General features: G+C 59.4%; 1 protein-coding gene across 2 annotated transcripts; it reads right to left on the reverse strand.

Annotated features, from left to right (window-relative positions):
* Positions 1 to 1,260: 1,260 nt before the first annotated feature.
* Positions 1,261 to 22,842, reverse strand: LOC122378186. 2 transcript variants are annotated; one of them, XM_043358950.1, is made up of 2 exons: positions 22,668 to 22,842; positions 1,261 to 3,417 (listed from the first exon to the last, which is right to left on the reverse strand). In XM_043358950.1, the coding sequence occupies exons 1-2, from the start codon at positions 22,723 to 22,725 to the stop codon at positions 2,714 to 2,716; spliced, it is 762 nt and encodes a 253-aa protein (XP_043214885.1). In that variant the 5' UTR covers positions 22,726 to 22,842; the 3' UTR covers positions 1,261 to 2,713. The 2 variants fall into 2 exon arrangements, with proteins under 2 accessions (XP_043214885.1, XP_043214884.1); XM_043358949.1 differs by lacking the exon at positions 22,668 to 22,842 and adding an exon at positions 4,891 to 5,091.
* Between the last annotated feature and the right edge of the window lie 3,098 nt (positions 22,843 to 25,940).

The following is a 25,940-nucleotide window of genomic DNA, read 5'->3' on the forward strand; positions in this document are numbered from 1 at the left end:
TTCGTCTAAGACGATTCTCTCTGCATGGCTGGTGCTTAGCTTGAGCTGCAGCACCAAAACGGATGCGGCACCGCAGGAGTCCATCTTGATCTCAAACCCCAATCACTCCACTTTCCTCCAGTCTGAGCTCTCTCGGCCCGCTCCTCCCGTCGAGTCAGGTCGGACCCCCCCCCCCCCCCCCCTCCGCCCCCTCGCGGCTCGGCGAGGTCAGTGCTGGACCGACCGGTCCCTCCGCAAGGTCGGCGAAAGGCCAGCTCTACCTGTGCCCCCCCCCCCCCCCCGAGAGACTGCAGCTCTCCGCGGGGGGTTCAGGTTGGCCGGGCGGCTCTGCAACCAGAGCTGGCTGTCCGCTGTCAGACAGAGCCGATGAGTTTCAAGGACTCCGCTGGAGCTAGCTTCGCATAGAGCATGGATGGTTTTTAGCCTTTACGATTTACATTACGAGGTGTTTGAATCCACATGCTTGGTTCATCGATTCTTTTGGCAACAGCAAAACTTTTTTTATGATAGGTTTACCTATATGTGAAAAAGTTTTTCTTTATCGGGTTCTATCATCGCAAATTAAACGTAGGAATTTAAAATCTACGAATCATTTGACATCAGCTTTTATTCTCCTGAAATCCGTCCTGTGCAATCCGCCATCGGTTGTTGTTTTCCTCACTTTTTCGCCTTCCCAGTTCCTTTGTTTAAGAGTTGTGTCGTTGACGTCATCGAATGTCGTTTGTTTTCCTCGACCTGAGCATGTACCCGTTGTCCCGGCATTTAACCATAAACGTGTGAATGCGGCGGGGTTCCAGCCGCAGATCGGGGGCGACGTTCGTTGCACAGGATTTGCTCGACTTGCGTTGTCTCCTGAGGATGTTTGTGGATGTTTGCCCTTCGGGACTTTGCGAAAGTCGGTGATTTTAGTACCTACCTAAGTTTTAACCTTGGTATTCGGGATGATCGACTGCTGTGTCTGACGACTGCATGCTCGGTCATATGCATTGTGCATCGCATCTTTTTGTTCTTACTAAGAACAAAACTAACTACATCGCTATGCACTAGTGCATAGCGATGTAGTTACAGCTAGTTTTTGCTTTCAGTCACGACCCACGACTTACCTGCATCATAAATGTACTTTTGTGTAATTATGCACCTAACAGATTGGCGCACATGGTGAGCGCTCTGAAATTCCGAACTGTCGTTCCTTTTCGTTTCTCTGCCGAGTATCGACCATCTCCCGTTCCCATCTACTTCGCTCAACAACAAATCACCTCGTTCTTTGTTTAAATATATATTGGCAAACGCCCGTCTCATAAGCTGGCGAGAACACGTCACGCATCAGCGAACTATCGCTGCTCCTTTGTACGACACCGTGTGCTATAAGCCATCGAAAGAAGGGCTCTGCTCGCGCGGAGCACGGGGCAGTGCTGGCAGGCGGACGGCAGCCGCCGCGCGCCACAGGGCAAACAACGAGCCATAGAGATAATATATGCCACCTGCGGATCACCCAACGTTCATTGCCATGTGCCGCTGCTCGCTGCAGCTCAGAATTCGTAATCCAGTGTCTCACACACAATCACATACAGTCCTGCAATAATAAGAGGGCGATCTCTGAATAACTTTCAGAGCGCCACAAAGCTGCGAAAAACCGGTACATCACTGATCAAAGGGCTGCTGCAAAATGCGAAAGGACCAGCCGACGCACATGTATAAAATTATATTGGAACCCCCTGTAGACGGCGAAGGGCGGGCTGCTCGGGCGGTGACGCGCCGAAATCCTCGAGTACAGGACGAGATCTTTGAGGACGCGTGTGGTATGCGCCCCGACGTTTGCGGCAGTGGGCACGGCACGGCGCTGGCCCGGCCGGCAGCCGCGGGTCCGCCGCGGCGGCGGGCAGTCCGCCGCTCCCGGGGCCGAGTGAAACTGAATCTCGGCACCCGTTCGCCCGCATTCCAATTCCGCGCCACGCAACCGACGGCGGCGACCGAGGATGGTCGCGCGGGCGGGGGCGGGGGCGGCGGGTGGCCCGCGGCCAGGCGGTGGCGGCGGCGGCGGCGGCAGCCCAAACTGGGTCAGCAGAGCCAGCGGCGCCGTCGGCCGCTCGCTTCTCGGCCGCGGTGACCGGCGCTGGCGCAACCCGGCCGCAAGGACAAGGTCGAGCGGCGCGGGTCGCGCGCTCGAGCGGCGCCGCTCGTCTGCGCTGCCGAGACACGGCCACCCGCGGCGAGCCGACCGAGCGCGGCACCTGCCTCAGGGGAACAGCCCCACCCCGGGCGGGGAGGGCGAGAGACTAGCACAGCCATAAGAGGGACAGAGAGCTGGCCGGCCGCGGCCGGCGGACTGGTGAGGACGTGGGGAGAGGAGAGGAGGAGGGCGGTGGCGGCGCTGCCGCGGCCCGGGTGCCGCTGGCACCGCGGCTCCGGCGCGCTGCGGCTACGATCCCAGAGCGATCAAATGCAGTCTGACGCAGTACCATCAGAGCCTATCGGCGTGCCCGAGGCACGGACTAAAGCTCAGCTCTACAAAACTGTAAGATACCCATGCCACAGCTCCACGAAAATATTTTTTTGGTTTGGTTTTACCATGCGTCGAACAAAGACACAATATGTACAACAACAACAACAAAGGACAAAACCTGCGGCCTCCGGGCGGCTCCGGCTCCGGTTCAGGCTCCGGTCTGCTCCGGCTCCGGCTCCGGGCGGCTGCAGGGCGGGTGAGCGGCACCGGCTACGACTCCAGTGACGGCACCAGGTGGTGGAACATGTGGAACTCTGTGAAGCCGGCGGCGGCGCCGCAGCCGCGCGGGGGCTCGTCAAACCGCACCTGCTCCTGCGGCGCCGGCGCCAGCGTCGGGCCCAGGCTCGGGTCGGTGTTCTCGCTGCTGATGTCGGTGCGCGCCCGTTTGGGGGCCGGGAACAGCTCCTCGTCCTCCCAGCGGCGCGCGAACTTCAGCGGCGCCTCGTCATCCTCGTCCAGCGGGCCGATCAGCACCGGTGCCGGCTGGTTGTAGATGTCGCTGAACATCTCCTGCACGTCGACATCCAGCAGGCGGTTCTCCTCGCGCCGCCTCCGCCGCCGCTCCGCAGAGCTCGGGTCGCCGAACGAGCGGCCCAGCGTGCGGGCGTAGGCGCGCACACCCCTCTGACGGGCCGCGCGCGCCGCCCGCTCCGCCTTGGCCTCGGCCTCCAGGCGCGCGGCCATGTTCTGCAGCAGGGTGGCCTGGCGCAGGTCGCGCTCGCGGAGGTCCTCCACGGCGGTGAGTTTATCGGTGGCGAGCCGCAGCACGCGGCGGCGCTGCTCGCGCTGCCGGCACCGCAGCGCGGCCGGGCAGCGGCGCGGCAGCTCCTCCTCCTCGGTGTCGGAGAGGCGCGTCTCGGCCGGCTCGGCGACGTCAAGGCCGGGCGGTTCGCAGCTCACCGGGGCCGGCTTCTCTGCGGGGAAAGTGGGCGGGCGGGCGTTAGCTGGCCGCCGGCGACACACAGAGAGGGAGGGGCGGGGAGGGACGGGCCCGCTGCCAGCACACCGATCCACAGACACACACAGCGCGCGGCGGACCCGATATGGGAGCCGTGTGCGTTTGCGAACAGTGCGACAAGTCAAGGACGCACACGCGTGCAGTAGGAGACAGGAAACACGGCACGTGGCCAATTAAACAATACTCTGTGACATATGACATTGCGTGGACCGTCTCTTTTCGTGACAAGGCCGCCGCGGTGGAACACAAAGGTGGTTTCGAAACGGCTGCTCGCGCGCCGAGACCGACTGGCCGCTGCGCCCCGGGGAAGGGCGACTGACCGGCCTGTCGCTCTTTCCTCAGTCAGCTGTTGGCCGCCTAGAAACTGAACGGTCTCCCGTCCGGCCGGTTATCGCTCAACCGTGACCTTCCCGCAGCAGAGAGAAACCACACCTGAGCGGAGCTGTCTCAGCGCGGCACGTGTCGCTCCGCGCCGACCTGACCTGGCCCAGTGTTGGCCGAGGCCGGGCCGCCGCACGTGCGTAATAATGAGCCGATCCGGCCGGGCGGTGCGTCGGCTGGTCTTTGTTACTGGGAGCCCCGTGCCCAGCGAGGTGACGGAGGCTGCCCGACCCGGACCGCACCGGTCCCAACAACCGCCGAGGAAAAATACAGAGAAACTGAGCACCGATTTCACATCTCATCGCGTGTGAACTCTACTGTTCTATTTGTATGGAAACGTTCATGTTACGCTCGCAAGCGTCATCATGTCAACAGACGCCCCGGGGATGTAAAATCACGTCGCGGCTCCCGCAGCTGCCTTGGGCCCGTCTCCGTGTGCGGAGTTTGTGTCGATTTTTCCACGCAGCGGTGCTCTGCATACCGGCCGCGGCGCCCACAATTGGGCCGGCTGACGTCACGCAGACGCTCGGAAAACAGGACAGCCCAACAGGATACGGGCCGGGTGGCGCGGGACCGAGCGAGGAGGCCGGTCACAGGGTCATGTGCTGACCGGCACAGGCACTCGGTGACCCGACGGATGTGAAAACAGACCGGCCGCCCGCGGTCAACTGAGCACGGACACCTGTTCGGTGCTGTCATTGAACATGGTCGATTGGCTGATAGAGTTGGTGGCCGGTGTTGGCTTGATGCATTTCATAGATCCCAGCCTTGGGTTCAAGCTCTCTTTTTATGATGCAGCGCCCGAATGTTACAAAGTTGACGTGTGATTTGGGTCTTTTTAGTGATGATGAAATAGCCTTTGCTCATACTTAATCGAAAAATGACGAAAAAACAAAATATATATAAAGTGACTCTCTCGCAACTTTCTCTTGCACCACCATGCGTCAGGCATACCAAGGCCCCATCCTTTCCCACAGGTCCCAGCACGCCGCGGCTTGTGGTGCCGCCCCTCCGGGTGACCCATTTGTCTCCGCTCGCTGTGACCTACCTCTGGGCACGAGTCGGGGTCGGCGGTCGGCGGTGGTGGTGCCCTCGGCGGCACCGGGCAGGTAGCACTCGCCCATGGCTAGTCACTAGTATCACAGTTGGTTCAGCCCTCACACACCGGGCTTCGATCGGCGTCCGTTCGCTGTCACCACCGCGCGGCGCCCGGCACGTGCTACCGGCCCCGCGTCACGCCGCCGACTGCGGCCGCCGCCGCCACCCGGCCCCGCCGCGCCGCCGCCGCCACCGCCGCTCGAAAGTGCACATGTTTACCTTCGCCCCGGCGGCCGGCCGACGGGCGGCGGGCGGTGGGCGGCCTTCGAGCGACGGCTCACAAAAACCGGGCCGCACCAAAGGAGGTGCTTCCACGAAAACGGCTCGAGCAAGGCAAGGTCGAGCCCCACCGCAGGGGACGCCGTAGGGGGACAGCGAGCTGTGGCCCATCGTAGTCGAGCTGCCGCGCCCCGTGGTCCACGGGCCCTCGGCCGAGGCGCCAGCTGACGGCACCACCCCGTCAGAAGGAACCACGCTCGGCCCGAGCGAGAAAGTGGCCCGACTGTCGGCCGGTAAGTTCTCTCTCCCGATTTCAAAGCCTCAAATCTCTGCCTAAAGCTGATGAGGCTCCGTGCCGACCGCAAACATGCCAGTGTTTGTGGCGCAACGTCTAGCGTCGTTGGAGGGACGCCGGGTCGACTATGGCCACCGACGGCGGGCCGGTGTTCTCTGTGTGTGCCCCGGACGGCAGTGACCTCGATAGTGACCTGATTCCCGGCGGCGGCGTTGGGCGGGGAGGGGTCTCTGTCACGGCCTCGCCATCCGCGCGCCTTCGACCGTTCTCCGCCGATCGTGAAGCCGCCAAGGACGTCGACGGGACGGGGTCGGAGCAAGGGCAGGGTCGGGTGGGCACTTATCCTGGGCGATACATGGTGAGAGCCCAACAAACGCTGCAGATGGTGGTAAATATCACGGACCTAACGGCCAACCTACGATATAAACTGAGGAAGCACCGGGGTACGGAACCAAGGCAAGGACAGCCACCAATTCCAGGAAGGAGGACAAAAAAGTGACAGGAAGGATAGGAACAGAAGCGGGCACATGGAAGGTCAGGGTGAGCCAGATCAGGACAGGTAAAACGGCCACCGGCGCCGGGTTGATACGGTTCCCGGAGCGGCCGATAAGCCGGCCCGTGTGGGCCCGGGAGGGGTCGAGGGGGCGGGAGACACCTGTGAAACGACACAGGTGGTGCCCTGAGCCCCCATCCGGTGCGGCGCGGCGTGTGGCGACGCCAACTGTCACAAGCAGACCGACAGACTCGACAAACTTTGACACGACCATTTCTATACATAAAGTTTAATAGAGCATTGTACTGTGGATCGTTTAAACTAACCGCGTTGGTTGTAGAAAAGGGCTACTATTTTTCCACCTGTGCCGTACGCCGTCAAGGTCCCGGCGGTCCTGCGGCGTTCCGCCGACCTTCTGAAGCGGCGCCGTCACTGTCAGACCGTTATCTACTGCAAACGAGGGACGCACGATTTTCTTCTCTCCCGGCTTGCAACACGGTCGGGTAATTGCCCAAGGTAGCGGCGGTTGGGGTCGGCGCGGCTGCCGGCGGCGGGTCGGGCTGTCGCCATGTCCAGACCCGCTGAGCTGCGGCTGGACAGCGAAGGCCGCGCCGCCGCCGATAGACCAGATAAGCTGGCACTTTGCCAGCGGCTAGTCGGACGCCGCGGACCGCCGCCGGCCCACCTCGCCGGGCGTGTTTAACCGATAAAGGTCGCCAGCGTCAGTAGAATGTCACGGCATACAACGGGCGGCCGCCAGCACCCTTTTTCTGTGCTTACTACTGCGCCGTTCTCGGACAAAGAGAGCGAGCTCCTGCACGGCAGATTTGTGAACCGAGTGTGGATTTGTTGGAAGTAGTGGCGGCTGGCGGGAATCCCGATGTTTTGCACTGAACACTGAACAGGTCCTTATTATACGCTCCATCAATGTCAGGTATGAAAACCGGCCGCAGAACTCAGCGTCTCGGGTTTCCCAAAAGTCCTGCACCTATGCAACTCGTACGCCCACGCGCCTTCGACCCTGGTTCAGGACTCAGGTGTTCTTCCGTGAAGCCGCATAAACGTAGTTGAGACTCGTTTCTTCATGATCTGCGTTGGTTGAATCATACAGTCATTATTGGCCCATCAGAGGTCAATGTTACCTGCAATCTACGTGCGAAGAGTTAACTACGTTCGAAGACGCTCTTTTTCCGCCCTCTCGTCATTTTACGACTTCCTGCGTCCCATGGACGATTCACTCGCCGATCCATCGGTGTCCTCGTCTCCTCCTCGTCTCCTGGCCGGACATGGAAAGGTCCGGAGACACCAGAGAAGCCCCGGAGACACAGCTAGTCAAGGCCTGAAAACAGTGAGGAGAGGCCCCAAGACAGCCCGGAGAAGGCCGAAGACAGCCCGGAGTGGCCCAGAGACAGCCCGGAGAAGGCCGAAGACAGCCCGGAGTGGCCCGGAGAGACCCGGAGACAGCAGCTCCCGGAGAGAGGCCGCTCGGCTCCGGACCCGCCGACTCGCGACAGATGCCCGGCCGGGAGCGGCTGCTTTCACCGACCGTGTCGCCGCGCCGAGTCGCTGAGCTGGAACCGGCGGCCTCCGGGCCGGCCGGGCCGGGTCACAGGCGCGCGCCCGGCCGCGGACTCTGAGACCGGCCACAGAGCTGCTGAGCTGGCTGAGCTCCGAGCCGGGCCAGCCCCGTCAGACAAAGAACCCGCCGCCGAGAGGCGGGCCCGGCGTCCAACTTGGTCTGCCACCCCGCCAGTGACGTCTGACAGCTCTGAGTTGTCGGCGGAGGGCCGAAACGCCGCCTTTAATTAGAGCTGGCCCGATGCTTGTTGCGTCAGTTTCGGCACGATCAAAGCCGATGCACGTGCAGCCAAATCCGGCGATTCGCACCGACACGGCGCAGCGGGCATTTCCTCCACGGAGGCGGCATTTCCTGCGAGCTCGGGCGCCCGCCGCGCCTATGCAAACGGTCGACTCGGTTTCTAGCCGACTGCGTCCACAAACGGAACAGTGAGAAGCCAATACATATTCAGCGGACGGTAGCTCTGTCACGCCGTTAGCCGCGAGCCACCAGAGTCGAGACAGCTGACGGACCGGTACAGGTGACCGATATCCAATCGTGCCGGTGATGATGGGAAAAGCCAACATCGGTGCTAGCGCGAAGTCCACAGTCGCTTTCCATTTCTAACGTGAAGTTCAATTGTAATCTTAAACATTATTTGGTACGAGCGAGTACTATTAGCTGACCATCAGCTCCAATAGTGAGAATGCGGACATCAGATGAGGTATCACGCCCCGGCCGCGTGTCCCCGTGTCCCCGTGTCCGGGTGTCCCCGTGTCCCCGTGTCCCCGTGTCCGGGTGTCCTCGTGTCGCCGTGTCCGGGTGTCCGGGTGTCCGCGCTCGGTGGCGCGTCGCCGCCGTGTTCCTTCCGGTATTCGGTGTGGGTGACCTCCACAGTGACGGCCAGCGGCTGATCTGGTCTCTGCCGCCCTGTGACGGTCGCTTCTACACGCAAACAGCCGGCATCGGAGGAGGGGCCTACATTGGCGGTTGTGTCGGAGTTTAGTTTATATCAGCCGTCGTTTGGTTGCAATCGACATCAGGGAGATATCGGCAGCCAGTACATCGCTGACTTGCTGCTGATATGTCTGACGACATCCTCCCGACGGTTTGAAATTATTCTGATGTAGTCCAGTAGTGTGTTTAATAGGGTACTGACCGTAGCCGTATATGAAGGAGGAGTCTGTTCCACATCGCCTAAATTTATCGTAGAATTAACATCACTGTGTCGTACACGGTGCCTAAAATAGAATATGAGTATAAACGTTTTACTGCGAACGTAAACAAGGAGCGTGTGTCAGTGAACTAATTGTTGAAATGCTCGGTCCCTGCCCGTATAAAGCCCGATTTCTGCCGCGGCACACTGGATGACTCTGCCGTCGGTGGATGGAGTCGAGCGGTCAATCCCCGGCTCCCAGCAGGCGCCACTCTGCCGAGCTGTGTCGCTACCGGCGGGGCGGGGATGCACCGCTGGCGGCGGCACCGGTGACCGACGAACAGGTGACCGACGGGGATTGCAGAGCGACCGCCCTGCGTATCGGCGCGGCTGTCAGCCCCCACAGCATAAATGTCAACGGCGCTCGGCCTGCAACGGTGGCCTGTGACTCCGCTTTTGAATACCCTTATATTGCGCTTATATAAAGGCAGTAGCGAGGGCATCGATTTTTTGGCAACGCTTTTACATATTATCATGTCAGTACTGACTGTTTTTGCTGTAATTTGTTGGTAAATGTAGTTCGTCGCCGACCATAAAAGGCTAATTATTATTCATTATATGCTCCATGCGGGCAGACAGCAAGAAAAATAACTGTAGATTGTGATGCTCACGGCTTGGAATGTTTATCAAAACAACAGTTAGAATAGCTTGCTGTTGCTGTGACAATCGTTAAATCCGGGTTGGGAATGCCAAACACCAATTTCCTCTGGGTATGCAGAGCGCCTTTGAAGTCCGCTCACTGCGTCACTTTTCCCCTGGGCCCGGTTCCCGTCACCGGAATGTGGCGGCCCTTTGATCCCGTCACCCCTTCCCGGCGCTCCGGTCCCTGTCACTGCGGCTCGGTCCGCGCGGCAATACCAGACCCAACCGAGAGATGGCACTGTCCGCGCTGGGAGGCCGGGGTGAGAGGGTGTGCGGGAGCCCGGAGGGTGTGCGGGAGCCCGGAGGGTGTGCAGGAGCTCGGAGGGTGTACCCAAACATAACACCGGAGCGTGCCGGCGCCCCGCCGAGTCTGAGCGGTGCTGAGCTGACTGCGACCGGCCGCGGCCGCTGATGGAGGACACGCGGCGCCCCGGCGCCCCCACCCGGCGCCCTGGCCCGGCGCCCGCATTGTACCGGCCCGCCGAGCTCACCACCTCCGCAGCTCGAGCACCCAAGGCCAGGCCGAGCACACGGCGGCGGGCAGGCAGCGGTGGCTCAAAGCGGGCCTTCCCAGCTGTCCACCTCCCGGAAGGCTGCGTACCTCTCCGTGGGATAGGGACTCGGGGAGATATGGGCTCTGACTTCACTGCAGAGTGACGTCATTTGGAGGCATCACGTGACCGCGGAGCCGGTCCGAATCGGTCCGGGGTTGCTGGAACACACCTACCTGGAAGTTGGAACGTGCCGCCACCTGAGTGGGGGAGAGGTCGGGAAGGGGGAGGGGCTTCCAGCGACCGTCCGACGTCAACAGGCCGCCGGCGCCGACTCTGATGCGCGGACGTCGCCGACGGTTTTTCCACCGAGAGCGCAACATGATGCAAACGCGGCGCGAAAGAGAGCGTGAGCTGGTAATGTCACGGACTCGCACTGTCCGCCATGCCGCCCTCTAATGAGAGACTAGACGATACCAGTTGGTTTCATAATCCGATTGTTCAGCATTGGCCGCCGGTAGCCGCTGGATTGAGCAGGTTCAACTCCTGACAGACCACAAATCGATCAGCTCACATCGGCGTAACGGCGAGATGGTCATCGGCGTGACGCCTGACGGCCGCGTGATGCTGGCGTGACGTGACGGCCGGCGAGGACAAATTCCGCCGGGCGCCGTCCGTCTGTCCTCGACCGGCCGGCTGCACCCATTTCCAGCTCCGCGCCCAGAGTATTTTAGATGTAATCTCCCCGTATAGGTGGGTGTGCCGTCCGAGCCAGAGGGGTTTACTGGGAGTGTTATATGGGTGTAGAACAGGTGTCGATTGCGTTTTCAGCGTGGATGGAGTGTAGAATGCTTTCAAAATAACCACGCTCACACCCACCTCGATATAACCGCGAGCACCGATCGACCGACCGACCGCCCTGCCGACCGAACGCCCCGACCGGCCGGTCCGAGCCGAGCAGTACCGCACACTCGGCACATTCCATTTGACGGCCTCCAGGGAGGGGGCAGGTGGAGCGGAGGGGGGGGCAGGTGGCCCAGGACCGCGGAGCAGCACCTGCCACCGCCACCCGCCGCCGCCGCGCGCGCCCGCCGCGCGCACTGATGATGATGCGTAGTTCGCGGTCCGCGCGGCTCCCCATGGCCTGTGCTCGGAGCGGCGCAGCCGTGCGCTGGTCTTACGGGATGAGCCGGTAATGTCCCGTTTTTTGAAGGACGCTGAACAAAGGGTGGGAAACACAGGTAAATGCGCGCCCCGCTCTGAAACGATTACTGACTTCGCTGTGACAGTGGTAAATGTAGTTAGCTGATTTTTCACGGTTCATACCTACATCATCCATTGTGCACGGAGATGCGCTGCTGTTATTTCCATGCTGTTTACTTGTTCCGCACAATTACTTATTGATAGTAATGGACAAACAATCCGAAGAGAGTGCGCAGATGAAAATTTGCGTCGCAGGATTGTAGCTTCGTCATCGGACATCGTACCTAATGCGTCTTCTTTAGAATCGGACACTTTCCGCCAGTGAGAGTCGCAGCTGACGATTTAGACTAGAGTCGGAGTCGCCGAGTCATTGAGTACCGAGTCGCGCCGCTCCGGGGCTGACGGCGCTCAAAGCCTCCGCGGCCGGTTCACAGGCGCGCGCGGTGCCGGAGCTGCGCGCACGTCCAATGCCAAGCCCCCGGGCAAGGCCGCCGTGCCAGTGCTGACGTCACAAGGGGGTCGCGGCTAGGCTACTACGTCATCGTCCAACGGGACGGGACGGCTGTGGCAGGAAGCAGCTCAGAGCCAGCAGGGCTCATCGAGCTGCGGACGTGAATTTCGTTTCTTTCAGTGGGTCTCCAACAGCCGCAGACCAAAGACCTCTATTATACAGGTCCATGTGTTGACACATGTAAATTTGTAGCGGTCACTATGACACGCCGACACGGCGTCACGTTATCTCACACAGGACAGTGACGGAAGACTGTCACCTAGAGTCGAGGTCCATTTGTGACGTCCCGGCGGACCCGAGCCGTCGGTCTCGTGTTTTGCTGACGGCAGTGCTGGCCGGTATACCGGCAGGTGCACCCTCCCCGTGGCCGCCGTGGCATTGGGAGCCCGCTTTCTAACGTTGCATCAGCCGCCGATGCCAGATCGTACGGCCATCTGGTAACCGGGAGCTGCCGTCAGCGCGCGTGGCTGGCACCGCTGATTCCGTGGACGTGCAAAGTCACGGACAAGTACTCGGACATGTCAACTGTGTGTGATGGGGGGGGGGGGGAGGCTGCACCCGGGTCACAGGGTACGCGCACGGGAGGGGAGGAGAGCCAGGGGGAGGGGGCGGACAGAGAGATTTAGCTCCGGAGCGCCGCATTTGACCCAGAAACCCCGACCTTGGCGCGGCGCGGCGAACAGCGTTGATGCAACCGCTGATCCTTATCTAGCGTCCTCTCTACTCTACCGAACCGGGGGAAGGGATTTATTCTACCTTCCCCGAGGTAAACATGGACGATCCAGATCTACTGTCCTCTTCATTCTACCGAACCGAGGGGAAGGGATTAATGCTACCACCCCGCGGTAAACAAAAGCAAACATTATCCACCGCTCTGCCCACTCGGCCGAGCCGAGGGGACGGGATTAATACCACGATTCGAAGGTTAAATAAACGGCAAACTGCCGGACAAACCCGGGCACTGAAGTGCCTTCACAACTACGCCATCATGGAGCGCTCAAAGTCAAGCAGTTTTGAACAAACATCGGCCACAGAACAGGTTTGTTGGCATTTATAATAGCTTCATGACCTTTCAGTTTGAGAGCCGTGATTTTTTTACACGAGGAAAAACACAGGCTGAGTTCGACCTCAGCGTTTGATAACACAAAGCCGCTCGTCCTGGCCTCGTCCCTCCTCACCAATTATGTGCCGCTTTTTATGGACTGCTCTCTGTGCACGGCGGCTCTGATAACATTGTGCTGCAGCGAGCCACATCGCCCGTCCGTCTTCCCGCGGCGCAATAAAGTCCTGTGTCCGAGAACTGTCCGCGCCCGGCCCCATGTCCATAATCGGCTGCAATCTGTCGCCACATCGGCCGCCGGCCTGTGAGACGCGGCCGGCGCGGCGGTCAGCTCCCGGCGCCGGGCCGGCCAAAAACTGGTCCGACTGGGAGCGGCCCGGTCCGAGCCGGCGCTGCGCTCCAGTCGCGCCCCAGAGGGGCCGGGGGAGGTGTCAGGGCTCGCCCGGCCGAGCTGCTGGCACCGGCGGTGATGATTCAGATCACTCTGCAAACGCAGTCGCCGCGCGGTGCCAGCCGGGCCCGTCCTGGACCACCTGCTATGGCGCCGCCCTGCGACCGAGGCCCGACCGACGCCACACTACCGGCGCCACGGGCCGTAATGTGGCGCGCCGTGCTCGTATGACGCAACTGGCGGGGTGCGACGCCCTCAGACGCGTGTGGCGCACCCCTCGGACCCTCACGTGTCGGAGGACGGAGCACAACACCCCACCGCCCGTGTGCCATCTGCCCATCGGACCGTCTCACACGGGGTGTTGTTTGGCCGTTTGGTGGTTGCCCGCGGGCTCCTCAAGGGATTATTGTTATCTGCCTTTATCTACTGATGAAACCGTACCCGCGCCGCCTCACGCCACCACTTATCGACCCTCTCAGTCTCATTACGTTATCCATCGGCCCCCTCAGTGTCCCGACACCTTCCTCTGCCACTGTGACTCCCGACGCCTTCCCTGACCCTGTCTCTCGACTCCCCGCGACCCCCAGCCTTCCCGTCCCTTCCGTAGCCGCGGGCGGGCCGCTGTGAAGGCTGACCGGCCGGCCCCACCCCACCGTGACCCGCTTCGAGCGGCGAAGGTCAGCCGGCTGACGCGAGGTCGCGGTCAGGCCGGGTCGAGGTGAAAGCTCAGCGCGGCGGTCCGGGCGGCGCGCCGCGTGCATATACGGTGGCGGCCGCTCCCACCGGACTGGCCTGCAGAGTGGGCCGGGCGGCGGGCACACGGCGGCACCGCGGCACTGAGGACGCTTTCCCGGCCGGGCGGCCGCTCAGAGGCCTCGTGGGGTGCCGCTCAGAGGCGCCCCGGCGCCGCGGCGCCATTGTGGCCGCGCCGGCCAGTGTCGGCTGCAGCGGGCGCCCCTGTCGGCGCCGTGTTCGCCGCTCCTCACCCTCGGCTCACCGCCCGCCTGCTGTCGTCCCAACCGACCGACCGGCCGACCGGCCCTCAGTCACAACAAATGGCCGGCCGGGAGGGGATTTAAATTTAGCCACGCTGCCGAGCACGGGCCGGTGGGGGACCGAGTGGCCGCAGCGATCCGGGGAGGCGCCGAGGAACGCAGAGGGGACGGAGAATTGTGTCCAGCCGCCGAGCACCGCAGGGCTGTTGCGCCAGTTCTCCCCCTCCCGACCTCCCTGCTGCCGCGTGACCCGCTCGGGAGGCCAGTCGTGCCCGCCGTGAGCGGTGCAAGGCAGTGCCGAGTGACCCCGCCACTGCAGAGCAGTCACTCTGACCGGGTCTCGTGCAGCTGACCTGCACGCGAGCGGGCCAGGGAGGACTCTGACCCTGTCCTCGCGGGGACCGCCAGACAGCCGGCCCAACGATCCCTCCAAGGCCAAACACGGCTGCACCCAGACGGGAGGCAGGGAAGGGTTAGCCGAGTGGGCAGTAACCGGGCGGGCGTCAATGTCAGGTGGAACCAAACTCCTAACGACTTCACCGGGACGATGGGCAGACAAAAACGGGACAAGGTAGCCACCTTTATCGACAATGTACCGGTGTAAGTGCTCCCGCCGGCAACGTCGCGAAAACCTTGTCTGGCGGCGGGTTATTTCCAGAACTGCGGCAGACCGGAACGGCATTGGCCTGGCTCTGATTGGCCCTCTCGGCCGTCTGCGGCTTTTTGCTGCTCCCCGGACATGGCTAGATGGCTGTCTGAGGGTCAGAGAGCGATACAGCGCACATAGTGATACACGCCGCCGGTCGATACCACTTTGGGATTTTGAAGGTAATGAGAGAAGCCATTACCTTCTCTTTTTGCTCTTTAGAAGTGAAACTACAAGGAACGTGTTCGTGACGGCGAGATCAGCGATTTATATCACAAATGAATCATACAACAGGTGTTGTAGTTTATTTCAAATCCGCTAATTTACGCGGCAACACTCTAACCCCACCTTTAAACACGTCTTAACGCCGTTCGCCACGTTTTCCATTGCACAATCTCCGTTACTCCGACACGGACAAAGCGCCGCCGATTCCGATAGAAAGTGAAGTGAGTGTCGGACCGTTTGAGCGGCCGGGTGCCGCGCAGACGAGACGACACGTTTTGCTTGAGTTGGTAAGTGTACCGGCGTGTTACTTTCCCTGGCCAGGAGCTGCAGCGGCGCCGCGGCAGACGGCAGACAGGTGATCGAGCACAGGTCGGTCCGCGCTGGGTGGGCGAGAGAGATAACTGCTGCCGAGCTCAGCCGGGGAAGGGGAGCAGCGGGTCACGCGAAATGGGTTTGCATGAGTATGAAAGGTTTTTATTGTGTTATGCGTTGGAGAAGAGAAGCATAATTCTCGGCACTTGTGAAGTAAGTAAAAAATGTATTGATGCAAGACAAATTGCACGCGGACTGAGAATGTATTGATGCAAGATGAGTTGCACTCGGGCAGAGGGACATAGGGAACTGAGGTAGGCGTGGGATTCGGACGCACGAGGAGGTTTCCGCAGGTTTGTTTTCACCCGACCCATTTCTCAGGACAATCAGATGACATACCTACACCTATTTTACATCATTTTCTATTCTCTTCGAGTCAGAGAGGCGCCGCCTCCAGCTCACTCGTCCCGTCAACAGCAGATCTGCGGACGGGCGCGCGACAAAAAGCGAAAGCTCCGTCCGGTAATTCCAGTCGGGACAGAGCGAGCCGCGACCGTCGGCCGGCTGAATCGCGCGGCGTGCGGCGGCCACCGGCAGGGTTTCCTCATAGACCGCAGCGTGCAGGAAAACCGCGCCGTGCCTGGCCCGGGTCCGGCCACGGGCGCGGGGCGGGCGGACCACCGCCATCCAGCGCCGGGCGCGCGCCGCCGCGGCCCCGCGTCAGGGCCGCCAGCCAGGGTCGCGCTCCCACCAGTTCCGGAAGAGCGGCCGGCGGCCGTCACAGGCCGGTCGGACCGCCGCGCCGAGCGGCAATGGCTCCGGCCACTTCTCGGTAGCGCAGCAAAAGGTTCCAGATCCAGATGGCTGGAGAGATACAGTGGAGAGCGAACTACATAGTGAGGTCGCGCCGCCCGCGGGGAGGCGCCGGACGCGACATGAGAGAAACTGAACGGCAGCGTCAGAAAACAATACCTGGGAGGCCTGTGACGGACGGCAGGTCCTGACAGAGGCCATTTATCTCGGGGCAGTCGACATCTGATAACTAACGGCGGACAGGGCGAGATAGGAGCGGCGGCGACCGGTGGGCGGGCAGATGCCCCCTCCTATCGCTGCTTGATAGCTGACCAGAGCTGAGCCAAAAGGCTCAATAGCTGACTGGAAACTGAAAAAGCAGCTCGATATCGGTCTACGTGATGAACTAAACGATTCGATGTTTGCCGCCGAACAAAACGCCACAAAGCTTCCTTTCACCTCTGCATAACAAATGAACACGCGCTCCAAACAAAAAGCAAAATACAACTGCGGAACCAACTCACACAGTTGGATGAACACTGAACAGCAAACAAACCGACCACCTCAAATGGAGCACATTTAGTGGCGAAAAACCCCTCCGTGCCGCCACTGGTTGCTGTAGTGCGCGGCGGGAGCTCCCCGGATTCCGGCACCGACGTCTGTCGACGTGCAGGGGTATATATCGGCGGCTGAGCTCGGCGAGCATAGGCGGCGTAGCGACAGGGCGCGCTCGCCGGTGGCTGAGCGCCGAGCGTATTGATTATGTGCCCGTCCAGGGAGGGGCACCGGCACCGGGCCTGCTGCCTCCCGTCGCTGCCGACGAGGGCCGTTACCGGGCGACCGTCGGCGCCGACGACGGTCAGCGGCGGAGCGTTGACCCGCAACCTGACCCGGCGGCCGGCGGGACACCTACTGCGTGTCGCCCAACGGGCTGGGAAGGTGCTGTGATATGGCTAAATCGGTAGAGGATCGTCATAGAATTACAAGCGTAGCGAATAAGGTTTAGCTAGTCACCGCTACTTTTTAATTTGTTACGTAACAAGTCAACGAGCTGCTTTGATCAAGCAATGCAAGCAATTTAGATAGTCATTAATGTGCACTTCAATGTCAATGTCCAACTCATTAGGAATACCCAGAGCGTTTGTATTCGTCCTGTCGCGATGGGAACGGCAGCTCAATATCAGGTCCCACCTGAACTACCCGACCTTTCCGCTGCCTTCATTGTCAAGTGGACTCGGCCGATTCGACTCGCCGCCGGCGCCGACCGTCCTCGGTCCTCACCCATCGGCTATCGTCCCGGGCTGATAGAGCCCGCGGCTGTTTGTCTTTGGGACGCGGCCGGACTGCTTACGTAATGACGGAGCGCCGCGGGGAGGGGGGGGCCGGTCCCCCCGGTCTCCCCCCGCCGGGCGCCAGTCGATAGTAGCTGAACGGTGTACGGAGCGGGCACGGCTGGGGAAGCGCCGGAAACCGCGGGCCATCGCCGCAGGGAGAGCTGGGGATCGGGAGGGTGTCGAACTCCGTACGGCAGGGAGTGGGGAGGGAGACGGGTCGGCCCCGCCGTCCTTTGTTGGGAGGGGAGTGAGGGAGTGGTGGTGATGCAATGGTCGCCGCTGACGCCGGGAGCCCGGCCCGGCCGTGATTGGGCTGATCACACAGCCACTCGATAGCGATCGAGGTGATAAGTCAGTCACCAGTGATCGATACCGCGACAGGCGGCGACAAAATGCAGAGCCCAATCCTGCCTCTTCAAACCCGATGACAACTCGTGCTTAAAATCAATAGACATGCGCTCGACTTTCGAGGCCAATGTTATCCTGCTCTTGCTGCTCTTGCGAACTCTCGAGAGCACTTTCCACTTTCCAGAACATCTAAGCGGACTCGGGAGTCAATAGCCCACATTTGCGTCACTTTGCATCGCGACGTCACCACTCACCAGCACAGCCGAGCGTCATGTGCAGAAACAGAGTTGTTGCGTGCCCGAACTGGCTCGCTGCCGCGTGATGTCGACCTCTGATGACGTCACCGCACTATGTCTCTGACGTCACTGAGGGGTCGTGGTGACGCCAGCCGCCGACGGAAGGAGTCTGGAGTGGGCGGCAGAGCCTCCGGCGAGCGGTGACGGAGCGGCGCCGCGCCCCGTGTCGCGGTCAAGGTGCAGCATTATTGACACGAGTACGGGGTACTCGGACGGCGGCGGCGGGGGAGGGGGCGATCGATTGACTCGCCGCCGGCGGCTGAGGCCGGTTCATAGACCGGACATCACAACTCACCGCGGACCGTGGGGAGCGGTCCGATCCGGCCGTGGGCGGGAGCTGCAGAGAGGGCCGACCGTGGGAGAGGAGGGAGATGGGGCCCCAGGGAGGAGGCGGGAGGCAGGGCGCCACTGAATGGCCGCCCAGCACCCGTGGGAGCTAATTCAGAGAACGAGTAGGTGCGTAGGGCGTTGGGGAACTAAGTGCGGCTATGGAAAGTTATGCGTGGGTATACAAGTTCACTGCACGGCTGGTGTCTGATGGAAACCATCGAGCACCTTCAGTGAGAATCGGTTATGCGCTTCTGAGCCGATACACCAGCGGTATAATCTCGCCACTAATTGAATCGCGCAGCGAGCCGACGGTTCAGCTTACAGCGAACAATCGGCCACGTAAGGGCGTCTCGCTACGCCGTGCATGAGGCCAAATCGGGACGGCACGTAACTGCGCCTCCATTGTTGTGGAAAGCTACAGTCCACCTGAAGACACGCCTACATGGGGAGGAGTAAACCATGCTTTAGCCGTGTTACATGATGCATCAGCAAACAACTCTTCTAAAAACATTTGCCCAGGAGATTACCATCTTCCGCAAACGTGACTGCCTCGGTCGCCTTATATCGCCGTTCTGATTCATCGCTGACGTCTCTATTGCGGTCGTGCTGCAATGTTTTTGGTATCGCTCTGCATGATTCATGCAGCGTCTTCAACACAGCGCGACAAGTTCGGACGGTTCTGTGGCGGGACAGCTACCCTCTGCCGTCCGCTCTCACGGCAGAGAGGGCCCCACCTGGTTGTCGCCCCACCTGTCTTCACCGTTCACTACGCACGCAGCTGATTCGATTAGGCTGATAACTGCCGACCGGCCATCATCGAGCGATCACCGGTCATCGAGCCATCATACCGGCAGCAGTGAACAGGCTGGCACAACAGGCCCGATCATCTGAGCGCGCACATGGCGCCGGTAAATGGCGGGCGCGGGCACGAGCCGGAAACGCCCCGTTTCCGGCGGCGGCCCGGTCACGGCTGGTTAGAGACGCAGCAGCGGCGGTGGCTCCCTGTCCGACAGGTCACACAAAGGACCGGCGAGCGGCTGCCGGACGGAATCAATGTTTGCACGCGGCGAGTCATGACGCGTGCCGGGACGCGGGTTCGATCCCCGATACGAAGGATTTTCCCGGTTCCGGTGCAGAAGTGGCGGTAATTTAGTGGGCGGTCAGACATGAGACGGTCGGTGCTGGCCAGTCGTGACTTTCGCATTACTGCTGAGATCTAACGGAAGTTTGTTTTTGCGGTCCGGCGGCCTCGGCAACTCGGTTGCAGGCTCGGAAATAAAATACCATCGAATCTTGAAGGTTCGTTGCACCCCAATTTTCTTAATTAGCGTTATCTTCTGAATATCATCACGCCATGTTTTGACAAAAGAGCACCTTATCACAGTGGTTCCTTTGTCAAGATGGCGTCTGTTTGCCACTGTCCTCTCGCGGTTTTCCATGCCACCGACAAACGGGGTGCGGTGGCTGGTCGGTCCCGACGACCGCCGCCGCTGTGCGGTGCCGGGCGCCGTTATGTGAGCGAGTCGCGCACCCTAATCTATCTCTCTCCGGGAGCACCTGGCGCCGGAGGAGGAGCACCGGACGGCGGTCCGGGCCGGACCGGACCGGACCGTCCGGCACGCGGTACGGCCGGTGAAAGCTGCACGGAGTGGCGTGCCTCACGGCGTCAGGTGGCGCCGCCTCTGAGACTAACTGCACACACATGGACCAACGCAGGCAGGCATAATTTCGTCAATGAATATGGGCGGAAGCTTGCAGGGGCCGAGGAAAGTATAGTCGGATGACGGATGTGGCAGAGTCGCGCATTGTGTGTTTCGCTCGCGGGCGCACCTGGCCAGTACACTGGCCCTGGTCCGAACATAAGACACCGGTCAAACGAGGAAACTGACTCCCATTGACTCATAATTCATAACTATGCACACAGGTGGGGTGGGACTGGCGAACCCCGGCATTGTCTTGTGGGCACGTTACTAAATACCGCCGGGTGGGATCGGGGTTTAATCCCACATCCATATTCTGTCGTCCCGCCCCCTGTCCCAACCGACCTAACCAGCCGGCGGCCGCCCGTTCACTTTCGGTTTGTCGCGTGACCCTGAGGCTTTCGGGTCAGACAGGTTCAGCCCCCTCCCCTCCCCCGGCCCCCAGGCACCCCTCCCACCTGCCGCCGCCCCACCTGCGGCCACGGCTGGGAGGGAGGGGGAAGGGAGACAGGAACAGGGAACCTATGGGGAGCGAGATTTGCATGCGACTGGTATGTATGTATGTATAGCATGCTGTGCTTTTAATCCGACCGATTTGAACTTAATTTTCCAATAAAGACTCGAACTTGCCGAGAGAGATCAACAGGTTATGATGGCCGGCTCTGTAAGAAAAGAGTGCCGAAACCACCAGGATACGGCGCGAGGCGTGCTCTGGATCCATGATACAGCGGGCGCACTAATTCCGGATCCGGGATACGGCGGGCGCCGGCTCCGGGATCCGGGAGTGGCCCGGGCCGCTGCGCGGGAAGGTCCGGGCGGGCGCTGCAGTCGCTGCCCGGAGGCGGCCAGGTGCCGACTGCCGAGCCGAGATCAGGAGCACGCCGAGCCGCGCGGGGAGATTACATTAAGAGCCGGCACTCTCAGAGCGGACCTGGCTCGTCAGCTCGGCTGAGCCAGCCGCCGGTACCCGCCCACCACCTGGTGCTATTTGGATATGAAGCGGAAACTAAAACCGGATCAACTGTGCCCCGGGAAACTAAAATGTCAAATGAATGCAATTCGGTGCCGGCGATGAAAACATGAATACACAAAGACGTATTTTCCTGTTCAGGCTGGTGCAATAGAACTTGATGTGGCTATCCGGATGATGAAATACGACGGTTAGCGCAACTTTGACCGGGCCTGTTCATGCACGACATTTTCGGAGCATTGCGTGCCTCCTAGTCGCTGTTTTCTTTCCCAGCGAGAGGCGCGAGAGAGGGATTTAGCGGCATCTTTCTGACGAAAGCCTCCTGCAGAGCTCCCAGAGGCGCTGCCCCGATCTGTCTTTGCATAAAAACCTGTCTCGGACGGAGAGGATTGCGGCCAAATGACCTGCTTCCCACACAAAGACCGACCGGTCCTTACACGCCACTGCTGACCCGGGCGTGCTGACACCCTCTCACTGTCTGCGGCATGGCCTGCTGTCTTATTTACCGCCCTGTCTGTTGTCCTGCCCGGCTGCTGCCTGATCCCTAGCTCCGGCGGTTCATCCTGTCTCCGCCCCTGCCTCCGTCCGTCCCGGGTCCATCGCGCCTTTGTCGGCTTTCTCCCGTCTCTCCCAGAGCACACAAACAACACCAGTCGAACCAATCTGATCACCAGAACTCGGACCATGGATGACTAGGACCGCCGGCCCGGCTGTGATGGTCCGCGGGTCCCCGTGAGTGGTCCCGGGACCGAGTGGCGCGTCCCCGGAGTGTCCCGAGTCGGACGGACAGCTGGTGACGCTCGAGCGGCGCGTGGCGGGGAAAAGGAATGCCGCATCTGCAGCCAGCGGGACAGTCCCTGTGCCACAGGTTACCCCAATGTGTCCAGCTCATGTGCTCATGGCACTGTTGGTTGACAGATGGTTGGTTGACAGACCCCGAGTGGATGATGACCGATTAGATCACAGACGAGACAGATAAGTAAACTGACGACACGTCTGCGTTAAACGGGTATGTCCTCCCGGAGGACGTGCTCAGACCGGCCGGGACGTGCTCTGTGTCCTCCGGCCGTGCTGGCGTACCGCCGTGCTCAGCAGACGTGCTCGTGTTGCGCCGTACCGGCCGTAGCGTGACGAGACCGTCCGACCGGTCGGCAGGGGCGACCCCAGCAGGGGGAGGGGAGGGGTTAGCGCGCAGAAAGACGCTCACAAACTCGACAGAGCTGGTTTCAGAATTCGGCGCAGTTCTTGTTCTCAGCATCCAAGCCGATTTATGTCTCGGTAACCGGTCTAAAGATGACGCAAGATTGGAGTCATGTGTGTAAACAGAGTGTGAGCTGATTAGCCGCGCCCCAGGGGGCGTAGTTTTTGTTCCCGCTGCTCTGAGCGGCTGCTGCCGGCGGCCGGCCGGTGGCGTGTGACCTCATCCGGTCCGGTTCGCCACTGTGGTACCGGAGCGGCTCTAACGGTGCCACGGGCGCGCGCCGGCCGCGGGGCTCCTCTCGAAGGAGGAGACACGGGGAACGAGGGTCCATGGGCGGTGCTGGGACTGACAGACACTGAGACAGACACTGGGACACAGCTGGGCAGACAGACGAGTCCGCAGAGCCAGGGCAGCACAGATGTGACATTGCAGCGCAGTTGAGTAACCTCATGACCCGTGCACACGAGCGAAACAAACAAAGGATTTGCGTACAACTTACCTTCCAAGTAGGTCATCATCTCGAGCAGCAGCCGCATGACGTTGCCTTCGTCTCCCATGGTGGTGGCCTCGTGGCCTGACCTCAGGTCACCGCTCGGGGCACGACCCTGACCTGTGACCGACCACCGAGCGTGGAGCGCTCAAGCTCCGCGGCACCCAGAACCCGACTGACGACTGCTCGGCGCCAGATTCAGCCCTCGGCCGCCAGGGGCGCCTCAGTCGCCGGCAGCCAAGGACGGCCACTGGCGTCAGGTCTGCCGTACTTCGAAAAGGGACCGGGGGCGGCGGACGGGACGGGTGGCCAATGTCAAGTGCGGCACAGGGGACGGCCAGGAGGGGTGCCAGCCGCTCCGCCACCTGCCCGGGACGCTGACCCTTGACAGCTGGTCAGCGGGAAAACCAGCAACAGTCGGTGATGAGCGAGAACCCTTCCACGGCATGATCCCTTCATTGATTATTGCGTATTTATTTATGATAAATGATAATAACATTTTAACGAGGATTTATACCGATTGAGCCAATTGTCTCTCACTTTTGCCTCCTCCCTCGCCTCTGACAAGTGTCGCCCACCCACCAGCGATGGCGACGGTTGAAGGGAATAGAACGCAAATCAGTGACATTACCTCGGACAATTGTCATTGTATGTCACGGAGAAGGGCAGTGCGCATTCACTACGCAGGACCCATACATCCGTACTTAAAAACCGCAAAACGAGAAATTGCGTCTCGAGACGCACGGGCTATGGCCGGTTCCGCTCTGCCGTCTCGTCAGTCGTCGCTGTGACGCAAAAGTGACGCAACAGTGACGAGATCCAGAGCCATCCGGTGCGGTATATCGTGCAGGTCACGTGTCCGCGGCCCGGTACCGATGGACACCGGAGAGACATGATGCAAGCTGCAAAATGCAACCGACGTCAACCGAATGCCTCATGACGTCGAGGAGTGTACCTATAACGGCGGTACGTCGATAATCTTTAATAGCCATGATGATAATCATAAGCCAGACAACTTATAACACTTGTATAGGTAATGAATCATTCAATTTGCGTGATGGTTGGACTGAAAGTAAAGGCTCGTTTAGTCAGCAGGTAACTGAGTCAAGATGGCAAAAGTTCGGGAACTTTGGATATGTTCGACCGATAGCTTTCACGTGGCTAATATGCTCCTTGCTCACTGCTCAAACTCATCTTGTATTCACCACGATAAGTTATTCGGCACTTATTCTTCATAAGACAGTTGGATGAAACAAACCTTCGTTTAGGTTTCGTGCCGTGAACATTTTCTCAACTACCTATAAGGGTACCTACCTATATATTATAGGGTCCTTTGGATGGAATTGTCGCGAAACAAAATCAAGTAGATGGTTACGACCTACAAAATGACCCGCAAAATAAAACATCATTTACGAATTTTGTTATCGTGAATCGTTGTGCGTATACATGCTCGTATAAGATGTAGCGAGGAATGAAGATTACCTTACGGGCGATGGGCAACAGTTCTCGTGGCGTGGCACGTGTTTGATGGACCATTTCACACCGGTTGACGTCATAGTCTGCAACTGCCTACCTATACGTGCCATCGGTGACGCTATCGTTATGGATGGGGTGCGGCTATGGCCTCGCCCTCACCGTGCAGCGTTAATCCTTCAGGCGCGTGCATTCTGCGCTGTTTCTGGAAGCTGAACGAACATTCTTTGAAGGTGACAAGTTTTTGTTTTCATACGCCGGTCGTTCCTCTGTCATTTTCTCCCATGTGCTGGTCGACTCCTAATTCCACTTTGAGTATGCTTCGGGTGATACCGGTAGACATAAGCTTAGTTGGTAGGGCGTTGGACTCCGCGTGGTGAGAGCACGCGTTCCCGGTCATAACAGTCCGGGTTCGAAGCGCGTTTTTTTTTTTTTTTTTTTTTGTTGGGTTAGGCCCTTTCGGTCTGGCAAGACCATTTCATGACCTGGGTCTGAAATTTCTACAACATGTGCGGAAAAGATGCACGAACAGGTGTGCCAAAAACGGCGGCGCTCCGCGCCGCCGTTTTTGAGATATCTGCGAAATACCGCAAGGGGGGGGGGTGTTCTAACCCCCCCCCGGCCCGGCGCGGGTTAAAGCGGCTGAAAGGACTGGTAATTGTGATCATTAAGCTGAGATGACATCAAAGACCAGAGGCTCACGGAGACTGTCTCAGAGGCTCAGAGGACGTAGCCTAAGGGATTCATGATGCGCCGGAATCAGGACTGTCAAACAATGAATGCGGATGCAAGCCAAATATGCAATTTGTTCCTTCATAACATTACTGACAAGTACCTAATTGAATGCTCTGATGTCACTTTTTCAGCGCTCATGCTCTCGATCTAAAAAAAAAAACATTACGCAATCATCAAAAAAATGTTACTCATCCATGCTAATTGCCCATCTAATTATAGGTACCCTCAATGTCGACATACATTCTGTTTATCAAAACTTCCAAACATATGCGATACACGTGTTGCATGTAATGTGTTCTGTTTTTACCCATGTGTCTCATGTTTTATGTGATGTGAGCACAAACATTGAGCAATGATGAGCAATGAAGCTTGGGACGCCGGAGTTGCATGGCGGCAGTCGCACTGTTTTGGTCGCTCCTGCTATGAGTTGATGCAACTCCGTCAATATCTTACGCTGTGATAGGCAGACATGTGCTTGGATCCGAGAGCTGGATCTATGATCTCAGTGGATCTCTCGACAAAATAGAGGGGTTGGATCTATGATCCGGGTGGATCTCTCGACAAAATTCAGGGGTTGGATCTATGATCCGAATGGATCTCTCGACAAAATTTAGGAGTCGGATCTATGATCTCTGTGGATCCAGCGGGCAAAAATTTGTGGAGGACCTATGATCTGTATGGATCTCACGACAACATGTAGCCAATGAAACCCCTATCCTACATAATTGTACACCTTACAGTGCAATACAATTGAGAATTATCACTTGTGGACATGGTTATTTGTTAAGACCACTTGTAATCATTAGATATCATCATTAAATTTGAATTTAAATAAACAACATTTGTACTACATTTAAAATAAACCAAGAACATGCATATTGCTACTTTTTGTGACCAATTGTAACTTTTTCATGACAGCACTGATGACAATCTTATCAACAAGCTACAGCCACTTTAATTCAATGAACAAGCAGTACAGACAGATGCAGTGGCAGCAGGGCACTGCAGATTTTCATTTTGGTCCCATTCTTTCCATGCAACGCCAGTAGGGCTAATGTTAAAATGCCAAAATCT

Source organism: Amphibalanus amphitrite, unplaced genomic scaffold, assembly GCF_019059575.1.
Source record: "Amphibalanus amphitrite isolate SeventyFive unplaced genomic scaffold, NRLGWU_Aamphi_draft 000056F_arrow, whole genome shotgun sequence".
NCBI classification, from domain to species: Eukaryota; Metazoa; Arthropoda; class Thecostraca; order Balanomorpha; family Balanidae; genus Amphibalanus; species Amphibalanus amphitrite.